General features: G+C 39.0%; 1 protein-coding gene across 1 annotated transcript in view; it reads left to right on the top strand.

Moving 5' to 3' along the window:
• Positions 1-20,466, top strand: part of LOC131928251 (adhesion G protein-coupled receptor L4) — a 60,719-nt gene extending 40,253 nt beyond the window's left edge. The window contains exons 15-21 of the mRNA XM_059284218.1: positions 14,798-14,900; positions 15,135-15,288; positions 15,897-15,963; positions 16,749-16,815; positions 17,220-17,317; positions 17,600-17,768; positions 18,059-20,466. Of these exons, the coding sequence (XP_059140201.1) occupies positions 14,798-14,900; positions 15,135-15,288; positions 15,897-15,963; positions 16,749-16,815; positions 17,220-17,317; positions 17,600-17,768; positions 18,059-18,220 (820 nt within the window). The 3' untranslated portion in view covers positions 18,221-20,466. The remainder of the gene's footprint in view (positions 1-14,797; positions 14,901-15,134; positions 15,289-15,896; positions 15,964-16,748; positions 16,816-17,219; positions 17,318-17,599; positions 17,769-18,058) is intronic.
• The last annotated feature ends 6,431 nt before the right edge of the window (positions 20,467-26,897 follow it).

Raw genomic sequence — 26,897 nt, 5'->3', positions numbered from 1 at the left:
TTTGTGGCAGTGTGTGGGAGATTGTGACACTGTGTGACAGTGTGTGGGATATTGTGACACTGTGTGACAGTGTGTGGCAGTGTGTGTGAGATTGTGACAGTGTGTGGGAGATTATGACAGTGTGTGGCAGTGTGTGGGAGATTATGACAGTTTGTGACAGTGTGTGGGAGATTGTGACACTGTGTGACAGTGTTGGAGATTGTGACAGTGTGTGGGAGATTGTGACACTGTGTGACAGTGTGTGGGAGATTGTGACAGTGTGTGGCAGTGTGTGGGAGATTGTGACAGTGTGTGGCAGTGTGTGGGATATTGTGACACTGTGTGACAGTGTGTGGCAGTGTGTGTGAGATTGTGACAGTGTGTGGGAGATTATGACAGTGTGTGGCAGTGTGTGGGAGATTATGACAGTTTGTGACAGTGTGTGGGAGATTGTGACAGTGTTGGAGATTGTGACAGTGTGTGGGAGATTGTGACACTGTGTGACAGTGTTAGAGATTGTGACAGTGTGTGGGAGATTGTGACAGTGTGTGGCAGTGTGTGGGAGATTGTGACAGTGTGTGGGAGATTGTGACAGTGTGTGGCAGTGTGTGGGAGATTGTGACAGTGTGTGGCAGTGTGTGGGAGATTGTGACAGTGTGTGGCTGTGTGTGGGAGATTGTGACAGTGTGTGGCAGTGTGTGGGAGATTGTGACAGTGTGTGACAGTGTGTGGCAGTGTGTCCCAAGGTGTGGCAGATTGTGACAATGTGTCACCGTCTGTGACTGTGTGTCAGTGTGTAGCTGTGTCTTCAATGTGCCCTATAGTGTAATGTGCCATTTCTTCGCTTAAACTTACCCGAGCTTTCTTTCCGCTTATTTACATTTACTACTCATTTCAACGATATTTTCATGATCAACTTTAATTAGTTTTGTTTTGCTAGTTTTATAACCTTACTTAACTGATTATAAAAATGAACTCTTAAAGTTTATTTAACACTTGCCATCTGTAGTTCATTTCTCTCTCCCATATTCTTGGTTCAGAAGAGTAGGTAAGAATTATAACTTTAAAATATACCTAGTCGTTTGTGGCGTATGTTCACCTAAAATAGTACGTTACTGTAAACAGAGAAACAAATGCTCCATCGTATTGATTTCTTCCAATAAAAAATAAAATTGAAAAAAATCCTACATAGAAAAGTCGGTCAAATAAACATATTTCGTCTCCTTGGTAAGAAGCCTCTTTTTTTTCTATTTTCTATTTCATCGACAACACACCATGAAATATACATTTATGGAGAGGAGTAAAACATTGCAAATAATCAGAGGGAAAACTTTACATTCTCTGAAAATTGAAGCCCATTCGACTCTTCAAGTAAACTATACAACACTGAGAACATTTTTAAAAATGAGCTGTAATGTAACAGTATGGTTCTAATTGGTCAATCTATTCTATATTTAACCCCATCTTTTAATAGTACAGATAAGGCATCATCTACCTCGCTCTAAAATAGCGGAGCTGATGTAATTTAAAGTGCTATTTATCATAATCTTTTGGCACGGTATGATATTTATTTATTTGATATTTATAAATGTTATTTATTTATTTGATATTTATAAATGATGTTTATTTTCAACATCATGGATCGTATGTAGAGTGAGCCTATTATACCCCACCATTTGGGGGGGGGGGGGGAATGAGCACCTTATATTTTTTACATTTCAATTTGAAAATAAATTGATAAATTTCTGGATGAAATAGTTTTCTGGCAAAAACATCCCGCACTGAGATTATCCTAACCCGGTGTTTGGGGTTTCTCCCAGTCGTTATCTGACCGTCAACATCATTAACAAGAATGTTGGAGCGACAGTGAGGGAAATAAAATGTTGTTTGGTTGCACTCAAGGGGGGTAATAGGTTTATGTGAGCAGATAGGGGCAGACAACCGAATCTGGTTGCAGGGGCGATAACAAGAGGCAACCACCGATACCCGGGCTGTGACGTCAGCGACGTTGAGCAAAACACGCCGTTAATGACAGGTTAACTCTATACAACCCAGCAACATGGTCGTTACTCAACAGTTTGGTCGTCATTGAGGGGTGGGGGGGGGGGGGGCACAGTTTTTTAGACCGCGACATACGCCAGGTGACACGGACAGGAAGTTGTTACTGTAAGACATTTTTTTTCTGGGGGATGGGGTTGGGGAGTGGAGGGGGGGGGTAGATATTTTTAAAAGTACAAATGGTTCTCCTGTAACGTTGGTGGTATTGGCAGGTCATACTGAACTGTACACATGCACAGAGTTCAGTGTTTTTTCCAGACATTTTTCTCCGGTGGGCACTTGAAATTTTCGGGGGGGGGGGGGGGGGGGGGTAGACTTTCTTCGGGGGGGGGGGGGGGGCGGACACTGTTAAAAGTATATATTTTCTACATAAATTATATAAATTTCATTTCGTTCGGGGGGGGGGGGCGGTAGAATTTTTTTCGGGGGGGGGGCGGGGGGCAAGAAACTCTGACAGAATTTCAATGTCTTAATGCACATCGGGAATGGTAGCCGTCCTTGGGACCACAAATCCCTTTAGTATCACATTATCTGGGATTAGGTGTCACATTACATGTAAGTCAAATAGCAGGATCAAAATTATATTCGATTTTAAGAGCGCGCAATAGTTGTTTATAAGATTTTCGAATGTACAGATGAAAACTGTCTTTATTGAAGCACAACTAGCACCCGTCACCAGAAGCATTGGCCAACTTCCAGTGTGTGGGTCCATGGATGGAACTATAACCCCTCCCCCTCCCCTAACCACCACCCCACACGCCTACGCCTCTACATCCATCTAAACAACCTAACCCTTATTATAAAACCGAACCGTGTTTTTTGCGACCATTAAACCTGGCAGACGTATAATTTTATGTTTAATGCTTGTAAAGCTTTTATTTAGGTTCCATTACAATTTTATAAATAGAAATGCTGTCAATTTAATCTAAATTTATTACGGAAATAACCGGAGAAGATAATTCTACTTTCACTTTAAAGAGAGTCGAGAGTTGTCCCCCGTGAGCTGTGCTAGCATTGGATTTATCTGGTTTCCCATTGTGGGGTGATTTACTCTCTGATAAGTCCAGCGTCCGACATTCAGCATTTCCCATAGAGGTTTGGGGGGAGGGGGGGGGGGTGGGACATGAAGAGTTATGGTTCCTGGATATTTCTATTTGTTTTCATGGCTTTTAAATACCTCAGTCTAAAACCCGGCAAAAAAATAAAATAATAATCTTATGACAAAAACAAAAACAACATATTCCGCATTCTGGTTTTATGAACTCTGATTACACCCCTTCATGCTATTTAAGACGGTTCCTTTTTTAACTTTAAAATTGCCAGAAGTTTTATAAATACAACTGAAAAAAAATTATAATTGCATTCTTATCAGTGTAGAAATGTTTCTTTAAGTCTGAAGAGGACATTCTTTATGCCAGAGAAAAATGTCCAGAGCTGAATGGGGAATACAACACTTTAATGGCGCAGGCTGCTAGCGCCGAGCAGAAATAAAACAACACTAAAATCTAAGAATTACCGATATTCTAGAACATGGACACGCGCTGATAAACATAAAAAAAAAACAGTTGAAAACACTTGAAGTATTTTTTTTTTAAAATCTCACAGAGGAAGAAATTGATAAAAAAAATATTTCAGCACGTCAGTTGTTTTTTTTTACATATCATAACGTTTTATTTGAACTATTCGTTCTTAGTTCGCTCGTCTTCTGTAGCTTGATGTGTGTGAATCTTGAGGTTGAACCTGCTACCTGAACGTGGGTTGGGATGTTAAACCTGTAAGCTAAACGTGGATCTTTATGTTAAGCCTGCTGTCTAACGTGGGTTGGGATGTTAAACCTGCTAGCTAATGTGGGCTTTGATGTAAACCTACTAGCTTAAAGTTACAGTGTTGGTTTTTTTAAGATGGTTCCCCTGCTATTTACAATCATCTGTTTACCATTATCCAGTAAGAACTATGACGAGTCGTCTTCAACTTCCCTCCCCCCTCCCTCCCCATGTGCAGCATTTCCAGTACACTCATTTGTTTCCTCTCAATTCAAACTACATTCATACAAATTGTGGCTTCATTGTTTCTCACAATTTATGTGTACTAGAATATACATTCATACAAATTGTGGCTTCATTGTTTCTCACAATTTATGTGTACTAGAATCTACATTCATACAAATTGTGGCTTCATTGTTTCTCACAATTTATGTGTACTAGAATATACATTCATACAAATTGTGGCTTCATTGTTTCTCACAATTTATGTGTACTAGAATCTACATTCATACAAATTGTGGCTTCATTGTTTCTCACAATTTATGTGTACTAGAATATACATTCAAACAAATTGTGGCTTCATTGTTTCTCACAATTTATGTGTACTAGAATATACATTCATACAAATTGTGGCTTCATTGTTTCTCACAATTTATGTGTACTAGAATATACATTCATACAAATTGTGGCTTCATTGTTTCTCACAATTTATGTGTACTAGAGTCTACATTTAAACAAATTGTGGCTTCATTGTTTCTCACAATTTATGTGTACTAGAGTCTACATTTAAACAAATTGTGGCTTCATTGTTTCTCACAATTTATGTTTACAAATCTATTCACTCTTCCAGCGTACCTGGGGAAAAAATAGCCCACCGCTTTTCGGTTGTTAGATAAAATAAATGTAGCTAATTTAAGCACAGCTTGAGAAATACAAAAACAAGATGGCTCGAATTTGTTGGGTCTAAAATAAACAAACTTGACAATGGCAGGTTATTTTCAGGTGGGGAATTAAAAGTTTGGAATCTTAGAATTAACCGTCAGGGATGAGCGAAGGAAGCCTAAACATTTCAGACATTTTTTTTCTGTGTGTTCAGTGAAGCAGTCATGAGGTGTAGTAAATCATTGCTTGTGATGGCACGCGTGCTGGCTAAATGTTGCCAGATAAAACGTTCAAAGAGTAGGCCGAAAGTGTTACCCTTTCATATCAGATAAGATTTTCAGAACTCTTTAATGAAAAGAAGTGCGAAGAAAATTAAGACAAATATGGAAGCCACGTGAGGGTGAAGATGTTTTTTTTTTTACAATCAAACGGGAAAAATATAAAACGTTAACACACCGAAGCAATCTTATAAGTAGTTATGCTCTCGTCCATACAAACTTTGCCAAATTTTTAGGAGCGTAAAGCACCTTTACAAATTACGCAAAGATTTATCGCCACAATTTGTCATACCATCGATAAAATATAATCACTATAGATGTTCAAAACCATTGCAATAAATATTTTCCATTTTAAAAAAATAATTTTAAAATACAATGGTCTACAAAACAGTTTTAGATTTGCTCACCATTTTCTAATTTCTATTTTAGCTGATTTATTTACATTAGCTTATGTGGGATATAAAAGCAAACAAATAAAGTAAATCTACTTGGCTCCAAACAACCGATTTGTTTAGCGTGTGTTTACAAGCTAGACTGGGCATCAAATCCGTGATTTTCTTAAGTAAATAAAACTTCGTGTCATGCAAGTCGATTCAGGCTTTTTCACCTTAGTGTAAAAGACAGTAACATGTCCAAATTAACGTGGGTAAAATTTCCAAATTAACGTGAGAAAAATGTCCAACCTAACAAGAGTAAAATGTCCAACTTAACAAGAATAAAATGTCCAACTTAACGTAAAAAAATGTCCAACTTAAGCTGAGAAAAAGGTCCACTTTAAGCTTAGAAAAATGTCCAACTTAACGTAAAAAAATTTCCAACTTAACATGAGTAAAATGTACAACTTAACGTGAGAAAATTGTCCAAATTAACATGAGAAAAATGCCCAACTTAACGTAAACAAAATGTCCAACTTAACGTAAAAAAATGTCCAAATTAACGTGAGAAAACTGCCCAACCTAACAAGAGTAAAATGTCCAACTTAAACTGAGAAAAATGTCCAACTTAACGTAAAAAAAATGTCCAAGGTGAGATCGCCCTCATTGTTCGCATGTTCTCGACGCTCTGTTGAGATTGTCAGCCATTTACGATAAGATGAATGTCTCCATATTTACGTGCTATCTATGGGCAGGGGACGCAGGGGAATCTTTCCCACCGCTCGCTTCACGGCTATCTTAATCGTTCTTTATTTCAACTCACCCCTATCACGTAGGTGGCATTTCTTTCTATATCGCAGAAACTCTTTTCAAATTTATCCTTAATTTACTTGAAATAAATAATCACACACATACATATATATTCATTATCACAAAAAAATCTTTTCAAATTTTCCCTTAATTTACGTTAATTAAATAAACGCACACGTATACATATATATTCTATATCACAGAAACAGTTTTCAAATTTACCCTTAATTTACTTTAAATGAATAGATAAACACACACACATAAATATATATTTATTTTGCGTATTTGAATCACAGAGCTTTGCAGATTTTAGAAAAAAAACAACTAAATTGTTACGTTTATCCCCGTGTTTCTTACACTGTGATTTCAAACATTTGAAACTAACACCTAGATGTCACGTGTGGTCGTGGTGGTGTAGGAAAGTAGTGCCTGACATGACAACGATGCGCGTGTGTAAACAGCCACATTAAATAAACCTCGTCATGTCAGCTCCAGTAAATTGGTTTGACGCTTTTTACCACACTGTTTTGTATGCTACAAGTAGTGACTGTACAGAAATGTAACCATAACAACGACATAGTATTTTAGATTAAATCATCAGAGCAAAGATGTAATTTTTTTAAATCGGTAATTTGAAAAATTTAAAAATATTTTTACATTTTTCGAATTTTGGGTCCCCCTAAACGCCCCCCCCCCCCCATCTCACTCCACCGATACAGCGTTTGGCGGCCACTGGTATGTCTGTTCCTCCTGTTCTTCATAGACCAGCTTTGACCTTGGCGGTCGTGAGTTTTTGTGTCTCAGTCTGAAGAAAGTCGTTTTTGTGTGTGTGGGGGGGGGGGGGGAATATGTTTTTGCCTGTGCTTGTGTTGTATTTATTTAAATGTCGGAACTACAATCAACGGGGAGGACTGAAACAACGTTTATAGTAACAATATGCTGTTGCCCTCTACAAAAGTACAGTACCCTCCTCTCCCCCGCCACATGACCTCCCCCAACAGTACAGTACCCTCCTCTCCCAATACACATGACCTCCGTCAACAGTACAGTACCCTCCTCTACCCCTCCACATGAACTCCCCCAAGAGTACAGTACACTCCTCTCCCAATACACATGACCTCCGTCAACAGTACAGTACCCTCCTCCCCCCTACACATGACCTCCCCCAAGAGTACAATACCCTCCCCCCCCATGACCTCCCCCAAGAGTACAGTACCCTCCTCCCCCACCTACACATGACCTCAACCAAAAGTACAATACCCCCCCTACACATGACCTCCCCCAAGAGTACAGTACCCTCCTCCCCCCCTACACATGACCTCAACCAAAAGTACAATACCCCCCCTACACATGACCTCCCCCAAGAGTACAGTACCCTCCTCCCCCCCTACACATAACCTCCCCCAACAGTACAATACCCTCCCCCCTACACATGACCTCCCTCAACAGTACCCCCCCTACACATGACCTCCCCCAAAAGTACCCCCCTACACATGACCTCCCCCAAAAGTACCCCCCCCCTACACATGACCTCCCCCAAGAGTACACCCCTGTGGCACGCACGCCACATCTGTGGGACGGGCTGGGCCGGTGAACCTGATAATCTCGTGTACTATCTCAGACCAGCATGCCGTGATCACGTGACGACCGTCATGAAAACTTTCCTCAAGTTGCTCATCCAATGCTTGACACCAACATTATGGCAGTAGTTATTGCTTTATAAACATTACTTGTTTTTATTTTGTTTAATTAAATACGCATGCCATTTCTTTAAATCAACATCGTATTTTGCTAATAAGTTAAATATAATTAACTTAAAAATAATTGCCAGCAATTAATTGAGAATTATAGTTTCATTTCTAAATGTAGAAAATGCGTTAAAAGTACTATAAAAACCAGCTACGTACATTTAAACTTTTAAAAGTATCATCGTTAAGGCAGTTAAGTTCATTACAACTTTTGAAAGAATCACCCTAAGGCAGCTAAGTTCATTACAACTTTTGAAAGAATCACCGCTAAGGCAGTTAAGTTCATTACAACTTTTGAAAGAATCACCCTAAGGCAGCTAAGTTCATTACAACTTTTGAAAGAATCACCGCTAAGGCAGCTAAGTTCATTACAACTTTTGAAAGAATCACCGCTAAGGCAGCTAAGTTCATTACAACTTTTGAAAGAATCACCAAGGGGCAGCTAAGTTCATTACAACTTTTGAAAGAATCACCGCTAAGGCAGCTAAGTTCATTACAACTTTTGAAAGAATCACCGCTAAGGCAGCTAAGCTCATTACAACTTTTGAAAGAATCACCGCTAAGGCAGCTAAGTTCATTACAACTTTTGAAAGAATCACCAAGGGGCAGCTAAGTTCATTACAACTTTTGAAAGAATCAACGTAAGGCAGCTAAGTTCATTACAACTTTTGAAAGAATCACCACCAATGCAAAAACAAAATTGCTTAAGGCCAGCTGGGTAGATAAGAGTTTCCTTGAAAGAAAACCCCCGGCGACCCCGAGCTCAAAGGCCGAGATAACCCCATCTCCCCTTGATCGTAAAGATATTAGCGGGTAGCGGGCCCTTGCTGGTGGATCAACGTCACGAGTTTCATCACTTGTGTACACGTTTAGAGCACACATATTTTTAACTGCTAGCGTTTATGTCAACAATAAAAGCCTGAGATTATGCTTTCTTCCAATTCTGTGAGCCCCCGGGGTTATCTGGGAGTGGAAAATGTACATACGTGTCCACTCAATGCTTCACATACACACCAGACTAAAGAATTTACATACGTGTCCACTCAATGCTTCACATACACACCAGACTAAAGAATTTACATACGTGTCCACTCAATGCTTCACATACACACCAGACTAAAGAATTTACATACGTGTCCACTCAATGCTTCACATACACACCAGACTAAAGAATTTACATACGTGTCCACTCAATGCTTCACATACACACCAGACTAAAGAATTTACATACGTGTCCACTCAATGCTTCACATACACACCAGACTAAAGAATTTACATACGTGTCCACTCAATGCTTCACATACACACCAGACTAAAGAATTTACATACGTGTCCACTCAATGCTTCACATACACACCAGACTAAATAATTTACATACGTGTCCACTCAATGCTTCACATACACACCAGACTAAAGAATTTACATACGTGTCCACTCAATGCTTCACATACACACCAGACTAAAGAATTTACATACGTGTCCACTCAATGCTTCACATACACACCAGACTAAAGAATTTACATACGTGTCCACTCAATGCTTCACATACACACCAGACTAAAGAATTTACAAACGTGTCCACTCAATGCTTCACATACACACCAGACTAAAGAATTTACATACGTGTCCACTCAATGCTTCACATACACACCAGACTAAAGAATTTACATACGTGTCCACTCAATGCTTCACATACACACCAGACTAAAGAATTTACATACGTGTCCACTCAATGCTTCACATACACACCAGACTAAAGAATTTACAAACGTGTCCACTCAATGCTTCACATACACACCAGACTAAAGAATTTACATACGTGTCCACTCAATGCTTCACATAAACCCCAGACTAAAGAATTTACATACGTGTCCACTCAATGCTTCACATAAACCCCAGACTAAAGAATTTACATACGTGTCCACTCAATGCTTCACATAAACCCCAGACTAAAGAATTTACATACGTGTCCACTCAATGCTTCACATACACACCAGACTAAAGAATTTACATACGTGTCCACTCAATGCTTCACATACACATCAGACTAAAGAATTTACATACGTGTCCACTCAATGCTTCACATAAACACCGGACTAAAGAATTTACATACGTGTCCACTCAATGCTTCACATACACATCAGACTAAAGAATTTACATACGTGTCCACTCAATGCTTCACATACACATCAGACTAAAGAATTTACATACGTGTCCACTCAATGCTTCACATACACACCAGACTAAAGAATTTACATACGTGTCCACTCAATGCTTCACATACACACCGGACTAAAGAATTTACATACGTGTCCACTCAATGCTTCACATACACATCAGACTAAAGAATTTACATACGTGTCCACTCAATGCTTCACATACACACCATACTGGAACATGTGATGTCTGTTGGCAATCTGGCTTTATCTGGCATCCTGCATAGCCCAGGTATTACACACATACACATATGTTGGCATCGTTTCTAAATTTAATGGAGACATATACACATATATTTTCATATCTTTTTAGTATACCAGATATCCCTCATATACACATATGTTGTCGTCTCTTCTACATATCCGAGATATTAGAAATAAACACATGCGTTTACATTGCTTCTACATATCCTGGATAATAAACAATACACGGGGTCAATGGCCTCAATGGCGCATAACCAATCGACACGTATACTTAATTGTGTTGGAGGGGATCCCTTCCAACACTAAAATTAAGAACAAAGAAGAAACATATACACATATATTATCATCTCTTTACAGTATCCCAGATATCCCTCATATACACATATGTTGTCGTCTCCTCTACATATCCCAGATATTAGACATAAACACATGCGTTTTCATTACTTTTACATATCCTGGAAATTAACTTATACACATATTTTATCATGATTTTACAGTATCCTAGATATCCCACATATATGCATAGTAAATGTTGTCATCTCTTCTACATTTCCTAGATATTCCACATACAGTATATACACATATATCGCCATATTTTCTTTATATCCCAGCCACTCCACAAATCTCTTCTCAATAATCCCAAACTAAACTGTTACTTGATTGTAATTTACTATTGCGCTTATTATAAGGTGTTTTAACAATTCGTTGTTTTTCTTTTTTTTTCTTCTTCTGATAATTGCTGAGTTATGTCTTACAGAATACTCATCATTGAAAAAAAATATTTTAGATTTATCGAATCGTGTTATCTTTTGAAATTAATTTTAATTTAAAATTTCTTAAGTCAATAAACTTAAAAATAGCCTAGCCTAGACTAAAACCAAAATAAATGTACAGGTTAAATTAAGTTTCAGAATCAGGAGATTTCCACTCTAAATGTAGGTGAGGTTCTGCTAAACAGTTTTGTGGGTTGGTTTATTTGAAATTCGAGTAATAACAGTCGCAGCAGTAGTAAAAAAAAAAACTACTTTTCGTTTCGGACGTGAAGGTAAATGCGTTTTCTCTCTGGAAGAATTTACGAGGACCAAAAAATGTTTATGTTAATGGCCCGTCTTTGTGTACCGTATAGGTGAGAAAACAGGGGGGGGGGGGGATAAAAGGCGAGTATCTAAATTTGGTTGGCATCACGTTTAAGGGCCTGATAACACTTCCATATCCTCCATAAGTCAACATCGATGTACAGGGGCAACAACCTACAAGTAGAGCGGCATAACTGGGCGTCAACTGCTCGGCGAAGGAGAAACTGACTTTATTTACTGGTACACCCGACCCAAGTGATAATCTCCCCTACTGGGATGTGACAGACATGTTGAAAGCTCTTTGCAAAATATTTTCCAGTAAATGTTGGAGAATGCGGAGTTAGCAAATCTTTTTGGGGTCAGAACCTCCAAGGTTTGTGGTGAGCGGGTTTTATCTCGTCATTTAGGGTAAATTGTGTGGAGATTGTGTGGAGATTGGCATGGGAAAATGTGTAAAGGTTGATATTTTGTGATGGTAGATTTGTTTGGGATAAAATAAGTGTAAAGGTTGATATTTTATGTTGGTAAATTTGTTTAGGGTAAAAAAAAGTGTAAAGGTTGATAGTTTGTGTTGGTAGATTTGTTTGGGATGAAATAAGTGTAAAGGTTGATATCTTGTGCTGGTAAGTGTAAGCCTTATTTTGTTTTGGTAAATATAGCTGAGACAAGTGACGTGGGGGGGGGGGAGGGGGGAGCTTAAATACGGATAACTCGTTGAAGTAGATTTATTTTGAGGTGGAAAAAACATCACCTGATATTTTGTTTAGATCGACCACGCATGCGTAGATCGGTTCCTAAAGTGGGATGAGTTCACTGATTGGCTGGATTCCTCGTTAGGTGCGGCACGTCGTAGATCTTTTGTTTTACCTGGCGCACGCTCTAAATCTTCCTGTATCAATCTGAACCTATGCCCGCCTAGTTAGAATTAACCGCTTTGATAAAGGCATCGGGTGGCAGATAGGGCAATACGTGCCATTCTTGGCCAGATAATAACCAGATTGCCACAATGACATGCGCGCGAACCTAAAATACATCACTTGCCAGGAGGGATGGGCTGCTTGTGTCTCGTGTGATTAACATTTTGTTAAGAGAGAAACTATTCGCACAAAACATTGCTCTGATAAGTTTTTTAAGAGAGAAAATATTCGCACTAAACATTGCTCTGATAAGTTTTGTTAAGAGAGAAACTATTCGCACAAAACATTTCTCTGATAATTTTTGTTAAGAGAGAAAATGTTCGCACAAAACATTTCTCTGATAATTTTTGTTAAGAGAGAAAATGTTCGCACAAAACATTGGTCTGATAAGTTTTGTTAAGAGAGAAAATGTTCGCACAAAACATTGGTCTGATAAGTTTAAGGTTAAGTCAAGTAGTCTCTGATAAGTTTTAAAGTAAAGTAAAGTTTCCTCTGATAAGTTTTGAAGTACGGCTAAGTAAAGTTTTATCTGATAAGTTTTAAAGTAAAATAAAGTTTCCTCTGATAAGTTTTAACGTAAAATAAAGTTTTCTCTGATAAGTTTTAAAGTGCGGCTTAGTAAAGTTTTCTCTGATAAGTTTTAAAGTACGGCTAAGTAAAGTTTCCTCTGATAAGTTTTTAAGGAAAATAAAGTTTTCTCTGATAAGATTTAAAGTTAAGTTTTCTTTGATAAGTTTTAACGTAGAGCAAAGTAAATTTTCTCTAGTTTTTAAGTAAATCTGTATCAAACAAACAAAACAGGAACCAACATCTTGATATTTTTTTTGTAAAACAAGTTTCAGAAATTTTTTAAGCTAATCCAAAAACAACATTCTTCCTGGGTGTACTGTACTGGCTAGAATTTCTAACACAACACAACTCTTACAGAAATAAACTTTATTTTTGTGTGTGTGCGAGCGATGTGTAGAACGTTACTTATTAGTATACGCGATTCTTTTAACTAGCTGTACTGGATTAAATGCTGCTCCACTTAACTCACCCCCATTACTTAACCCCCCCCCCCCTAAAGGAGGAGAGTTACCTCTAACTTGTCAAGTGACGGTTTGGTGGAGGTGGTATGGTGGGGGTGTGGTGGGGGTGGTGTGGTGTTTGTGCGGTGAGGAGTGGGGGGGGGGAATGGATGTTAACGTGTGTTGGGTGCGCAGGTTTATTTATCTTTTTAAAAACAGATATACCTCAGATAAGTTTTTGTATTTTTTTCAACTTTTCACCATTCTGCTTATTTAAGGATCCTGTTATACTATTTAGCCAAATGTTTTTTTTTTTACTACGCTTAACTAAAGTCGGTTACGCTAAGATGTTTACTGCAGGTCTACTAATATATGGACCATTATTTTTATCGATTCTCGCGAGATTCTCGCATCCCAAAAGCTCACAGCCACAGACACGCTCAGCTATCCCGGAACTCATATTTTATTGCCATGGAGATCTGTGTGTTTACGTAACTGCTTCCATTACGTAACTTAGAGGCGTAGCTTGTGACCTTGACCCTACAAGTTTATCTCCATCTGCTGCGAGATTAATGATGAGCACATGCTGAGCCTATCTTCAAAATGGCGGCGTCTTAACAGCATTTAATGAACTCATATAGTCGACTTTTAATAACGTTTTTTTTTTCGTTAGCTTTTTTATGTAAAAAGTCGTCTGCAGTTAGCCAAGGTGGCGTTGTAGACATAGTGTATTCAACTGATTACTTTAAAATAGTATTAGGCCTAATATCCCTCTCACAACTGTATTTTTTTCTACAGATAACATTGAATTGTAAACCATATGCTAATCGTTTTAATAAAACTATTTTAGACGGGGGATAATCCACGCGTTATATAAAACAAGCAGGTTAGGGTTGTGGCTCATGCTATTTTGGGAGGTAAAAGGGTGAGGGGGGGGGGGGTACTTTATAGACTAGAGGATGTTGTTAACACTGGTTTCTATTTATTTCATCGTTTGTAACAGTACTGCTATTTAGAATGGTTGGATGCATAACTTTACACCTAGGTTGTGCTAGTGATTATATTATTCCGTTTTCATTTTTTTAAAATTCCAAATGTTTTGTATGAATGATGGTTGAGTGTGGAGGGTGGAGGGGGGCGGGGGTCTAGAATTAAAACATATATAACATGAGAGGATTAATCTATGAAATTATTACATGCTGTTAAATGGAATATGTGATTACTAAAACAAAACCATATTTTTGGTATATATTGTACAAGATCTCACAACCTTCTGTTTGTGTTTTTTAAAATTGTTTTCGATATTTATCTTTCTTTCTTATGAACTTGCCAGATTTTTATGTTGTGTAGCACGTAAGGGATATTTTGTGTAACAAACTACCACTATATTTAACACATATACATGCATTCATGTTTACTTTAATTGATGGTAGGTCCTTAATTAAAATTTCTGACATTTTGTTTTTATTCAAACTTTCACAGATCCCTGCAAGGTGAAAGAAACTCAATCCACAAGAACCTGGTTGTTTGTCTGTTTGTAGCTGAGATCGTATTTGTTCTTGGCATTTCTGAGACAACAAATTCCGTAAGTTACTGACTCATAATGAATTAAAATACAAACAAATGTAACAAAACAAATGCAACAAAACAAATGCAACAAAACAAATGTAACAAAGCAAATGTAACAAAACACATATTTTCACATTACTTATTTTTTCCAATAATAAAAAAAATCATCCAAACTAAATTATCCAACCATCCCCAAAAAATAATCCAAACGTATAACCTTTAAATTCCTGACTTCCTGTAAATCAACCAGATCCTATGCTCCGTGATTGCTGGCTTTCTCCATTACTTTTTCCTGGCTGCCTTCACCTGGATGTTGATGGAAGGGCTGCACATCATCTTCATGCTGGTGCAGGTCTTTGACGCCTCCAAGTCCAGACTACCTTACTACTATCTGGCTGGTTATGGTAAGACTACCTTACTACTATCTGGCTGGTTATGGTAAGATCTTCCTGTAGACTTTAGTCCGTCCTGACTACCTTACTACTATCTGGCTGGTTATGGTAAGATCTTCCTGTAGACTTTAGTCCGTCCTGACTACCTTACTACAATCTGGCTGGTTATGGTAAGATCTTCCTGTAGACTTTAGTCCGTCCTGACTACCTTACTACAATCTGGCTGGTTATGGTAAGATCTTCCTGCAGGTTTTAGTCCACCAACACAACAAGTCATCACTTATGTGATAGCCAGACTTTTCAACAATGGAGTAAAAAAAAAACATATATGTAATGTCTCACCTTTCATTGAGTGAACTAATAATTACTTATGAAAATGTTTCCAGCTTTGTACAAAAGTTTCTATAATCAAATTTATTTACACAAAAATACAAAATAATTGTTAATGGTTCCACAAAAGCTGTAGTGTAAAAAATTATAATGCTTGGAATCTTCAAGGATTTAAAAAAATAATTATAATAAAGGCATATTAATAAGTAATTTTTTTTCAATAAACTGCTTTACATATCAACATATGACTTATGGTTCTGTATTAATTTCTTTTGACTTTACTTTTGTAGGAGCTCCACTGATCATTGTTGGCACATCTTGTTTGTTTTACTACAGTGGGTATGGAACCAGTCAATAGTGAGTAGACCTAGCTCAACATTACTTGGTGTCATCAGCTAATTTTACTTTAATTACTTGGTGTCATCAGCTAATTTTACTTTAATTACTTGGTGTCATCAGCTAATTTTACTTTAATTACTTGGTGTCAACAGCTAATTTTAGTTTAATTACTTGGTGTCATCAGCTAATTTTAGTTTAATTACTTGGTGTCATCAGCTAATTTTACTTTAATTACTTGGTGTCATCAGCTAATTTTACTTTAATTACTTGGTGTCAACAGCTAATTTTAGTTTAATTACTTGGTGTCATCAGCTAATTTTACTTTAATTACTTGGTGTCAACAGCTAATTTTAGTTTAATTACTTGGTGTCATCAGCTAATTTTACTTTAATTACTTGGTGTCATCAGCTAATTTTACTTTAATTACCTGGTGTCATCAGCTAATTTTACTTTAATTACTTGGTGTCAACAGCTAATTTTACTTTAATGACTTGGTGTCATCAGCTAATTTTACTTTAATTACTTGGTGTCATCAGCTAATTTTACTTTAATTACTTGGCATCATCAGCTAATTTTACTTTAATTAGTTGGTGTCATTGAATCCTAATACTTAAAACCATATAACATATTTTGGAAAATTATCAAAATATAAACTTTTCACCAAGTCAGATTAGCTGTATTTATTATTCACTTTAAGCAGAAAGAAAATCCCGAAATCCTCCATTTAAAAATTAGTTCTCATTAACCTCATTAATCTCTCTCAATTTTTAAACTCAACAATTTTTACACCCAAATTTTTTCAGCTGCTGGCTGACTACAGAAAGATATTTTATCTGGGCATTCGCTGGACCTGTGGCTATCATTCTCTTGGTGAGTCTTCTATATAGATCAATCTTTTTAAAACTTTATTCCCCTTATTCAAATATTGAGCATAACAGTGTTACCTCCCTTAGAAAATGATGTTATCACTTTGATATCATGCACTCACACACGAGTAAGCTCAAAGACATTCATCATTCCAAATTTAGATAAGAACGCTAGCCTAAGAGTCCATTGAGTGTTCTTGAAATCATTGAAAGTCATGGATCAAAAACTTCTGAATTTTTTTATAAGGTTCTCACGGCAAATGTATTTCTCCAGAATGTTTTAAGTAAAATCTAATCAGAAAACAAAGTTTTTATTTTGAATGGTTTCTTGAATGATTATTCATAATTCAATCAATGATAACTAAATATGATAATATAATAATAATACTTAAATAAATATTTCTAAAGGTCAACGCCCTGATTCTTGCCTACGCTTTGAGCACAGTTTGCCGGCACTCGGAGTATGTTTTCAGCTCCAAGGATAAATCCACTGGCAGCGGATTGAGGTCAGTTTCTCCAGACTTTACACATCAAACTCTAGTTCAACATGCAGTCATATAGGCCTATCTCACAAACCATTTGTTTTTATTTCAATCCCATTTTAATTCAAATATTTTCTGGTTTAGGTCATGGATTCAAGGTGCTCAATCCTATTTTAATTCCAATATTTTCTGGTTTAGGTCATGGATTCAAAGTGCACAATCCCATTTTAATTCCAATATTTTCTGGTTTAGGTCATGGATTCAAGGTGCTCAATCCCATTTTAATTCCAATATTTTCTTGTTTAGGTCATGGATTCAAGGTGCTCTTGCTTTAGAAGTACTTCTGGGATTGACTTGGACTTTTGGCTACTTTGTGATTAATGAAGACAGCGTTGCGTTGGCTTACATCTTCACAATCATGAACAGCCTCCAGGGACTTTTCATCTTTGTTTTCCATTGTTTGCTCAACAAAAAGGTTAGTAATTTCAAACCATTTCAAGCAGAATTTCTTAATATCTCTACAAACTGGTAGCTTTTTTTTTTCAATCCTGCTGAAATAAAATACTAATATAAGGGAGATAAACCACAAAATGTTCTAATTATTTCTGCTAAGAGAGTGAAGTCACCATATACTTCAAACAGAGTTTAAGTTCTTACCTTTCAGTAAAATATGCCTTCATGATGTACTATTTAATTAACACTGATATTAGCTTTTAATAACTGTGTTTGATTGGTTGTTCTAAAAACTTTAAATGTCTTGAACAGACGCAGAAAGAATACCGCAGCGTCATGCACACTGTTGTGTCCAGGTCCTCCAGCAGCGCAGGCAGTCATTCAACCCTGACCAAACGGACCAACCCCCACAGTCACGAGCTGACACACAGCCACCAGAAACTGACCAACACCAACAGCCACTCACTAGCCTAGAGTGTACTGTTGCCTCCATTTTTATTTGATGCTTTGTAATTATGTGCCAAGGTAGAAGCGCTTACAATTGATGTTTAAAATATTTTGTTTTTTATTGAAAACATTGCTAAGAAAAATAAGTTTTGCAAATATAAAATTTTAAAATTATAATTTCACATTGACCAACAGATCTTGACCAATTTAAATGTGACCAATAAAAATAATTCAATTAATAATTATTAGTAACAAACAATGTATAAATACTGAGTTTTTTCATCAAAGTTTGAAAATAATCAATACTCTTTTTATCATATCATTTAAAAAATACTCAACATTTGATAAAGTGATTTCACAATTTTACAACTGGAAAAAGTTCAATGAACTCTAGTCACTGACATGGTACTGATATATTGGTGCTGCCCTGTGCTAATCTTGAATATCTATAGTATTTGCTTGTTGTTATAAGTATATTAAACCAACATATTTGTTTGCTGTGTAAAGCTTAGATTAATGTGGTGGGTCACAGACTGCTTAGTTCATTATGTTTTCTTCATTCATCAACAGCACCTTCATTCATACTTCAACTTTTCATTTATTTACATCATACTTCAACTTTTCATTCATCAACACCACCTTCATTCATACTTCAACTTTTCATTTATTTACATCATACTTCAACTTTTCATTCATCAACACCACCTTCATTCATACTTCTCAATGAACACCACCACATTCATTATTCTTAAGCATGTTTTAATGCTTTCCAAAAAAATCTACATGTAGCTTAATTTAGTTTTCAATATTTTTTTCCTTAATGTACAGAAACATGACAAGTATCTGTAAACAAAATGTTTATTTTTTTAACACTTCTCTAGAGGAAACTAAAATGTGCAGACATAATCATTTATTGACTGTGTGTAAAAAAAAAAAGCTAATGTTTTACTATTTCTTGTGTTGATTGCATTTGGTTTCAATACATCAGCACATTTTAATCACACATTTTTTTAAAATCATGTAGAATTTATCCGAATAAAAAATGCTTTGAGACTTTTTTAGCTTTCTTAAGTAATTATAATCTTTCAAACATGAAGCAGTTTTATAAAAAAAAAAGTATCATTCTTATTGAAGATTAATTTAATGTAGTGTAAGCCTAGAAGTTTTTAAAACTTTAAAACTATTTAAGAAGTGTAAATGTTGTATGTCTGTAATTCTAGTACAAAACGGATATATCAGAATGAATACGATACCTAGAATGGCATCCATTATTTGGTGTAAATTTTGTTCACTTATCCTTTACATTCTCACTGAGCAATTATGTCATCAGCTAATCTGAAAATATTATGTAATATTCTAATCTTTTTAATGTTTTATATTTTAATTCATTGAATGTGTTTGAACAGTTGGTTTTACAAATGTGTGTGTGTGTGTGTTTGAAATTCCTAATAGAAATAGAATGATATTCATTATTTTTAACAAATCAACTAATTCACAACAAAAATTGCATGAATATTCTATTCATGTAATTATTCAATATGTTTAGAGCAAATCAATACCAGTAAGTTAATTGTTATTTTTATCAACATCTGAAAGCTAATTACTTAGCTAATTAAAGCTAATTAATAAGGGGAATAAAGCTAATTACTGTAAGACTTCTACTTAAAGTAGGTTAAAAAGATTTACAAATGCTATAATAAAATACAAACCTTAAAATGTAACAACAATTACTTACTAAAAAAAATTAAGATTCATTATTTTAGTAAATTATGGTGCTCTGTATGTTGCAAAAAAAAGTGTATGTTATATGTTGCAAATAAATAGTCTATGTTATATGTTGCAAGTGATGGTGTGGCAGCAAGGTGACGAGTGATTACAATATTTGTTCCACTGTAAAGAAATGGTTTATGTTTTTCTCCCACTCTATTTTTAATGTACATACAGTTCTGCTTCAACAAATTGATATTACATTTACTTATTTAAAGACCAGTACAAATTAAGCAAAAGCAGCTATTTTTTTTTACTTTAAAAAAAATGTGTATCTTCAATTCAGTTTTTAAAAAATCAGCTTGTACGATTTTGTTGGTTATATATAGGCCTATATCATACGTTATTTAGTATAAGGCTTTGTGTAAAATAATGGTGTTATGTAGCTAATAAATATTGTGCAATGTCAGTAATATAACAGATTATCACCAGTAATTCTCTTTATTTACTTTTGACCTTTAGGAGTCACTGCTAAAATATGAATAAAAATCCATTTTGTTTGAATATTCAATCGTTTTTAAAAGCAGATCTTTGATCTTTGTTTGATTGTGTGCATGTATATTTATGAACAGTGACACAAAAAGAAAACTTGCAGGAAGAGAACATTGCAAACTAAGAAAGTTATTTGCCAGAAAAAGGCGCAACTTTTAAAAAATCCGCTTTAAAGCCCATTTTCAAAATAAGTTTTTAATTATATCACAGATGAGCTGAAAAGAGATTCACATCAAATAATTTTAGACACCCTAATCAGGAGAGTCAGAGATATAGAACAGTGAGGCGTTGCAATCATCTGATCAAGTAATGTCTTACTACACAGACACAAATAAACAATATAGATCCAACAAAGATTATACCTGTGGTATAAAGAAGGAGAAACCGATATTATAATTATAGATTATTGATCCAAAAGCCTGAAAATTGCATGGGAAGAATCTTTGGGCCAGTAGTGACATTTTCTCATTGAAAAACAATGCCCAGCCCCTCCCCTTCCCCCCCCCCCCCCTCCCAGCCCAGCCCAGCCCAGCCCCTCCCTTTCCCCCCTCCCAGCCCAGCCCAACCCCTCCCCTTTTCCCCCCTCCCAGCCCAGCCCAACCCCTCCCCTTTTCCCCCCTCCCAGCCCAGCCCAACCCCTCCCCTTTTCCCCCCCTCCCAGCCCAGCCCAACCCCTCCCCTTTTCCCCCCTCCCAGCCCAGCCCAACCCCTCCCCTTTTCCCCCCTCCCAGCCCAGCCCAACCCCTCCCCTTTTCCCCCCTCCCAGCCCAGCCCAACCCCTCCCCTTTTCCCCCCTCCCAGCCCAGCCCAACCCCTCCCCTTTTCCCCCCTCCCAGCCCAACCCCTCCCCTTTTCCCCCCTCCCAGCCCAACCCCTCCCCTTTTCCCCCCTCCCAGCCCAACCCCTCCCCTTTTCCCCCCTCCCAGCCCAGCCCCTTTTCCCCCCTCCCAGCCCAGCCCCTCCCCTTTTCCCCCCTCCCAGCCCAGCCCAACCCCTCCCCTTTTCCCCCCTCCCAGCCCAGCCCAGCCCAGCCCCTCCCCTTTTCCCCCCTCCCAGCCCAGCCCAGCCCAGCCCCTCCCCTTTTCCCCCCTCCCCTTTTCCCCCCTCCCAGCCCAGCCCAGCCCCTCCCCTTTTCCCCCCTCCCCTTTTCCCCCCTCCCAGCCCAACCCAGCCCAGCCCCTCCCCTTTTCCCCCCTCCCAGCCCAGCCCAGCCCAGCCCCTCCCCTTTTCCCCCCTCCCAGCCCAGCCCAGCCCCTCCCCTTTTCCCCCCTCCCAGCCCAGCCCAGCCCCTCCCCTTTTCCCCCCTCCCATCCCAGCCCAGCCCAGCCCCTCCCCCCCCTCCCAGCCCAGCCCAGCCCCTCCCCTTTTCCCCCCTCCCAGCCCAGCCCAGCCCCTCCCCTTTTCCCCCCTCCCAGCTCAGCCCAGCCCCTCCCCTTTTCCCCCCTCCCAGCCCAGCCCAGCCCCTCCCCTTTTCCCCCCTCCCAGCCCAGCCCAGCCCAGCCCCTCCCCTTTTCCCCCCTCCCAGCCCAGCCCAGCCCCTCCCCTTTTCCCCCCTCCCAGCTCAGCCCAGCCCCTCCCCTTTTCCCCCCTCCCAGCTCAGCCCAGCCCCTCCCCTTTTCTCCCCTCCCAGCCCAGCCCAGCCCCGTCCCTCCCCTTTCCCCCCAGCCCAGCCCAGCCCAGCCCAGTCCCTCCCCTTCCCCCCCCCCCCAACGCCAGCCCAGACCCTTCCCCCCCCCCCCCCCCCCCCCGCCCAGCCCCGCCCGGCCACTTTCCCCCTCCCCTTTAGCTAATGTCGTGAAAGTAAATTTAGCAAATGTCGTGAAAGTAAATTTAGCAAATGTCGTGAAAGTAAATTTAGCAAATGTCGTGAAAGTAAATTTAGCAAATGTCGTGAAAGTAAATTTAGCTAATGTCATGAAATTAAATTTTGCTAATGTGGTGAAAGTAAATTTAGCTAATGTCATGAAAGTAAATTTTGCTAATGTCGTGAATGTAAATTTGGCTAATGTCATGAAAGTAAATGTCAATTGATGTCAATACTGTAGATGTTGCTTAATTAATAACACACGACAGGGTTGCTATTTATTAACTGATTGTCATTGACCTCAAATTTGATCTAAGTTGGTAGTGCCCTTGCAATATAGATTGGTGGTGCCCTCACAAAGTAGGTTGGTGGTGCCCTCACACAGTATGTTGGTGATGCCCTAACACAGTCAGTTGTTGGTGCCCTTACACAGTAAGTTGGCGGTGCCCTCACAGAGTAGGTGTGTGGTGACCTCACACAGGTAGGTTGGTGGTGCCCTCACAATGTAGGTTGGAAGTGACATCACACAGTAGGTCAGTGGTGCCCTTGCAATATAGATTGGTGGTGCCCTTGCAATATAGGTTGGTGATGCCCTTGCAATATAGGTTGATGTTGCCCTTGCAATATAGGTTGATGTTGCCCTTGCAATATAGGTTGGTGGTGCCCTCGCAAAATAGGTTGGTGGTGCCCTTTGCAATATAGGTTGGTGGTCGCCCTCACACAGTAGGTTGGTGGTGCCCTCGCAAAATAGGTTGGTGGTGCCCTCGCAAAATAGGTTGGTGGTGCCCTTTGCAATATAGGTTGGTGGTCGCCCTCACACAGTAGGTTGGTGGTGCCCTCACACAGTAGAGTAGGTTGGTGGTGCCCTCACACAGTAGGTTGGTGGTGCCCTCACACAGTAGGTTGGTGGTGCCCTCATAAAGTAGGTTGGTGGTGCCCTCACACAGTAGGTTGGTGGTGCCCTCACACAGTAGGTTGGTGATGCCCTCACACAGTAGGTTGGTGGTGCCCTCACACAGTAGGTTGGTGGTGCCCTCACACAGTAAGTTGGTGGTGCCCTTGCAATATAGTTTGGTGGTCTCCCTCACACAGTAGGTTGGTGGTGCCCTCACACAGTAGGTTGGTGGTGCCCTCACACAGTAGGTTGGTGGTGCCCTCACACAGTAGGTTGGTGGTGCCCTCATAAAGTAGGTTGGTGGTGCCCTCACAGTAGGTTGGTGGTGCCCTCACACACAGTAGGTTGGTGGTGCCCTCACACAGTAGGCTGGTGGTGCCCTCACACAGTAGGTTGGTGGTGCCCTCACACAGTAAGTTGGTGGTGCCCTCACACAGTAGGTTGGTGGTGCCCTCATAAAGTAGGTTGGTGGTGCCCTCACAGTAGGTTGGTGGTGCCCTCACACACAGTAGGTTGGTGGTGCCCTCACACAGTAGGCTGGTGGTGCCCTCACACAGTAGGTTGGTGGTGCCCTCACACAGTAAGTTGGTGGTGCCCTTGCAATATAGTTTGGTGGTCTCCCGCACACAGTAGGTTGGTGGTGCCCTCACACAGTAGGTTGGTGGTGCCCTCACACAGTAGGTTGTTGGTGCCCTCACACAGTAGGTTGGTGGTGCCCTCACACAGTAGGTTGGTGGTGCCCTCACACAGTAGGTTGGTGGTGCCCTCACACAGTAGGTTGGTGGTGCCCTCATAAAGTAGGTTGGTGGTGCCCTCACAGTAGGTTGGTGGTGCCCTCACACAGTAGGTTGGTGGTGCCCTCACACAGTAGGCTGGTGGTGCCCTCACACAGTAGGTTGGTGGTGCCCTCACACAGTATCACTATAGGCAGATAAAAACAGTGTTTTAGTAAATTTAAATTTGTTGTTCAAATTAAAATCTTATAAAATCATAAATATCTTAATGTTATTCTTGGTAATTATGTGAATGAGAATAATTTATTCATACATATCTACAAGTACTATTAATTAAAAGTTTAACATTTTTTTTTTACCTTGTTGCTACTACTCTCTATGTGCTCTATGTGCCTTGTATTGGGGGATTGAAAGACACCAGTATTCATTGTCCATCTTAAAATCAACTTTGGGTTATTGGTTAGCAGGAAACTGGAAAGAATATCAGAATTATTATTTATATTTGTATATATAAATAGTGATATATTACAAAGTGTGGGTGTGGTGATCTATAACAAACTGTGGATGTAGTAATCTATAACAAATTGTGGGTGTGGTGATCTATAACAAACTGTGGATGTGGTGATCTATAACAAGGTGTGGGTGTGGTAATCTATAACAAACTGTGGATGTGGTGATCTATAAATAACTGTGGGTGTGGTTATCTATAACAAACTGTGGATGTAGTAATCTATAACAAATTGTGGGTGTGGTGATCTATAACAAACTGTGGATGTGGTGATCTATAAATAACTGTGGGTGTGGTTATCTATAACAAACTGTGGATGTAGTAATCTATAACAAAGTGTGGGTGTGGTGATCTATAACAAATTGTGGGTGTGGTGATCTATAAATAACTGTGGATGTGGTGATCTATAACAAACTGTGGGTGTGGTGATCTATAACAAAGTGTGGGTGTGGTAATCTATAACAAACTGTGGATGTGGTGATCTATAAATAACTGTGGGTGTGGTTATCTATAACAAACTGTGGATGTAGTAATCTATAACAAATTGTGGGTGTGGTGATCTATAAATAACTGTGGATGTGGTGATCTATAACAAACTGTGGATGTAGTAATCTATAACAAATTGTGGGTGTGGTGATCTATAAATAACTGTGGATGTGGTGATCTATAACAAAGTGTGGGTGTGGTGATCTATAAATAACTGTGGCTGTGGTGATCTATAACAAACTGTGGATGTGGTGATCTATAACAAACTGTGGATGTGGTGATCTATAAATAACTGTGGGTGTGGTTATCTATAACAAGGTGTGGGTGTGGTAATCTATAACTGTGGGTATGGTGATCTATTACTGTGGATGTGGTGATCTATAACAAAGTGTGGGTGTGGTAATCTATAACTGTGGATGTGGTGATCTATAACAAAGTGTGGGTGTGGTAATCTATAACAAAGTGTGGGTGTGGTAATCTATAACAAAGTGTGGGTGTGGTAATCTATAACTTTGGATGTGGTGATCTATAACTAACTGTGGGTGTGGTGATCTATAAATAACTGTGGATGTGGTGATCTATAACAAACTGGGGATGTGGTGATCTATAAATAACTGTGGATGTGGTGATCTATAAATAACTGTGGATGTGGTGATCTATAACTGTGGGTGTGGTGATCTATAACAGTGGGTGTGGTGATCTATAAATAACTGTGGATGTGGTGATCTATAACAAAGTGTGGGTGTGGTGATCTATAACTGTGGATGTGGTGATCTATAACAAAGTGTGGGTGTGGTGATCTATAACTGTGGGTGTGGTGCTCTATAAATAACTGTGGATGTGGTGATCTATAACAAAGTGTGGGTGTGGTGATCTATAACTGTGGATGTGCTGATCTATAACAAAGTGTGGGTGTGGTGATCTATAACTGTGGGTGTGGTGATCTATAACTGTGGGTGTGGTGATCTATAACTTTGGATGTGGTGATCTATAACAAAGTGTGGGTGTGGTGATGTATAACTGTGGGTGTGGTGATCTATAACTGTGGATGTGGTGATCTATAACTGTGGCTGTGGTGATCTATAACTGTGGGTGTGGTGATCTATAAATAACTTTGGATGTGGTGATCTATAACAAAGTTTGGGTGTGGTGATCTATAACTGTGGATGTGGTGATCTATAACAAAGTGTGGGTGTGGTGATGTATAACTTTGGCTGTGGTGATCTATAACTGTGGGTGTGGTGATCTATAACAAAGTGTGGGTGTGGTGATGTATAACTTTGGCTGTGGTGATCTATAACTGTGGGTGTGGTGATCTATAACAAACTGTGGATGTAGTGATCTATAACAAAGTGTGGGTGTGGTGATCTTTAAATAACTGTGGATGCCGTGATCTATAACAAAGTGTGGGTGTGGTGATCTATAACTGTGGCTGTGGTGATCTATAACTGTGGGTGTGGTGATCTATAACTTTGGATGTGGTGATCTATAACTGTGGTTGTGGTGCTCTATAAATAACTGTGGATGTGGTGATCTATAACAAAGTGTGGGTGTGGTAATCTATAACTGTGGATGTGGTGATCTATAACAAAGTGTGGGTGTGGTGATCTATAACTGTGGATGTGGTGATCTATAACTGTGGCTGTGGTGATCTATAACTGTGGGTGTGGTGATCTATAAATAACTTTGGATGTTGTGATCTATAACAAAGTGTGGGTGTGGTGATCTATAAATAACTTTGGATGCCGTGATCTATAACAAAGTGTGGGTGTGGTGATGTATAACTTTGGCTGTGGTGATCTATAACTGTGGGTGTGGTGATCTATAACAAACTGTGGATGTGGTGATCTATAACAAAGTGTGGGTGTGGTGATCTTTAAATAACTGTGGATGCCGTGATCTATAACAAAGTGTGGGTGTGGTGATCTATAACTGTGGCTGTGGTGATCTATAACTGTGGGTGTGGTGATCTATAAATAACTGTGGCTGTGGTGATCTATAACTGTCGGTGTGGTGAT

The sequence above is a fragment of the Physella acuta genome, unplaced genomic scaffold (assembly GCF_028476545.2).
Source record: "Physella acuta isolate Inbredline_101_S28 unplaced genomic scaffold, ASM2847654v3 ptg001480l, whole genome shotgun sequence".
Taxonomy (NCBI): Eukaryota; Metazoa; Mollusca; class Gastropoda; family Physidae; genus Physella; species Physella acuta.
The sequence above is the reverse complement of the archived record's forward strand: the minus strand, read 5'-3'. Positions and strand labels throughout refer to the sequence as shown.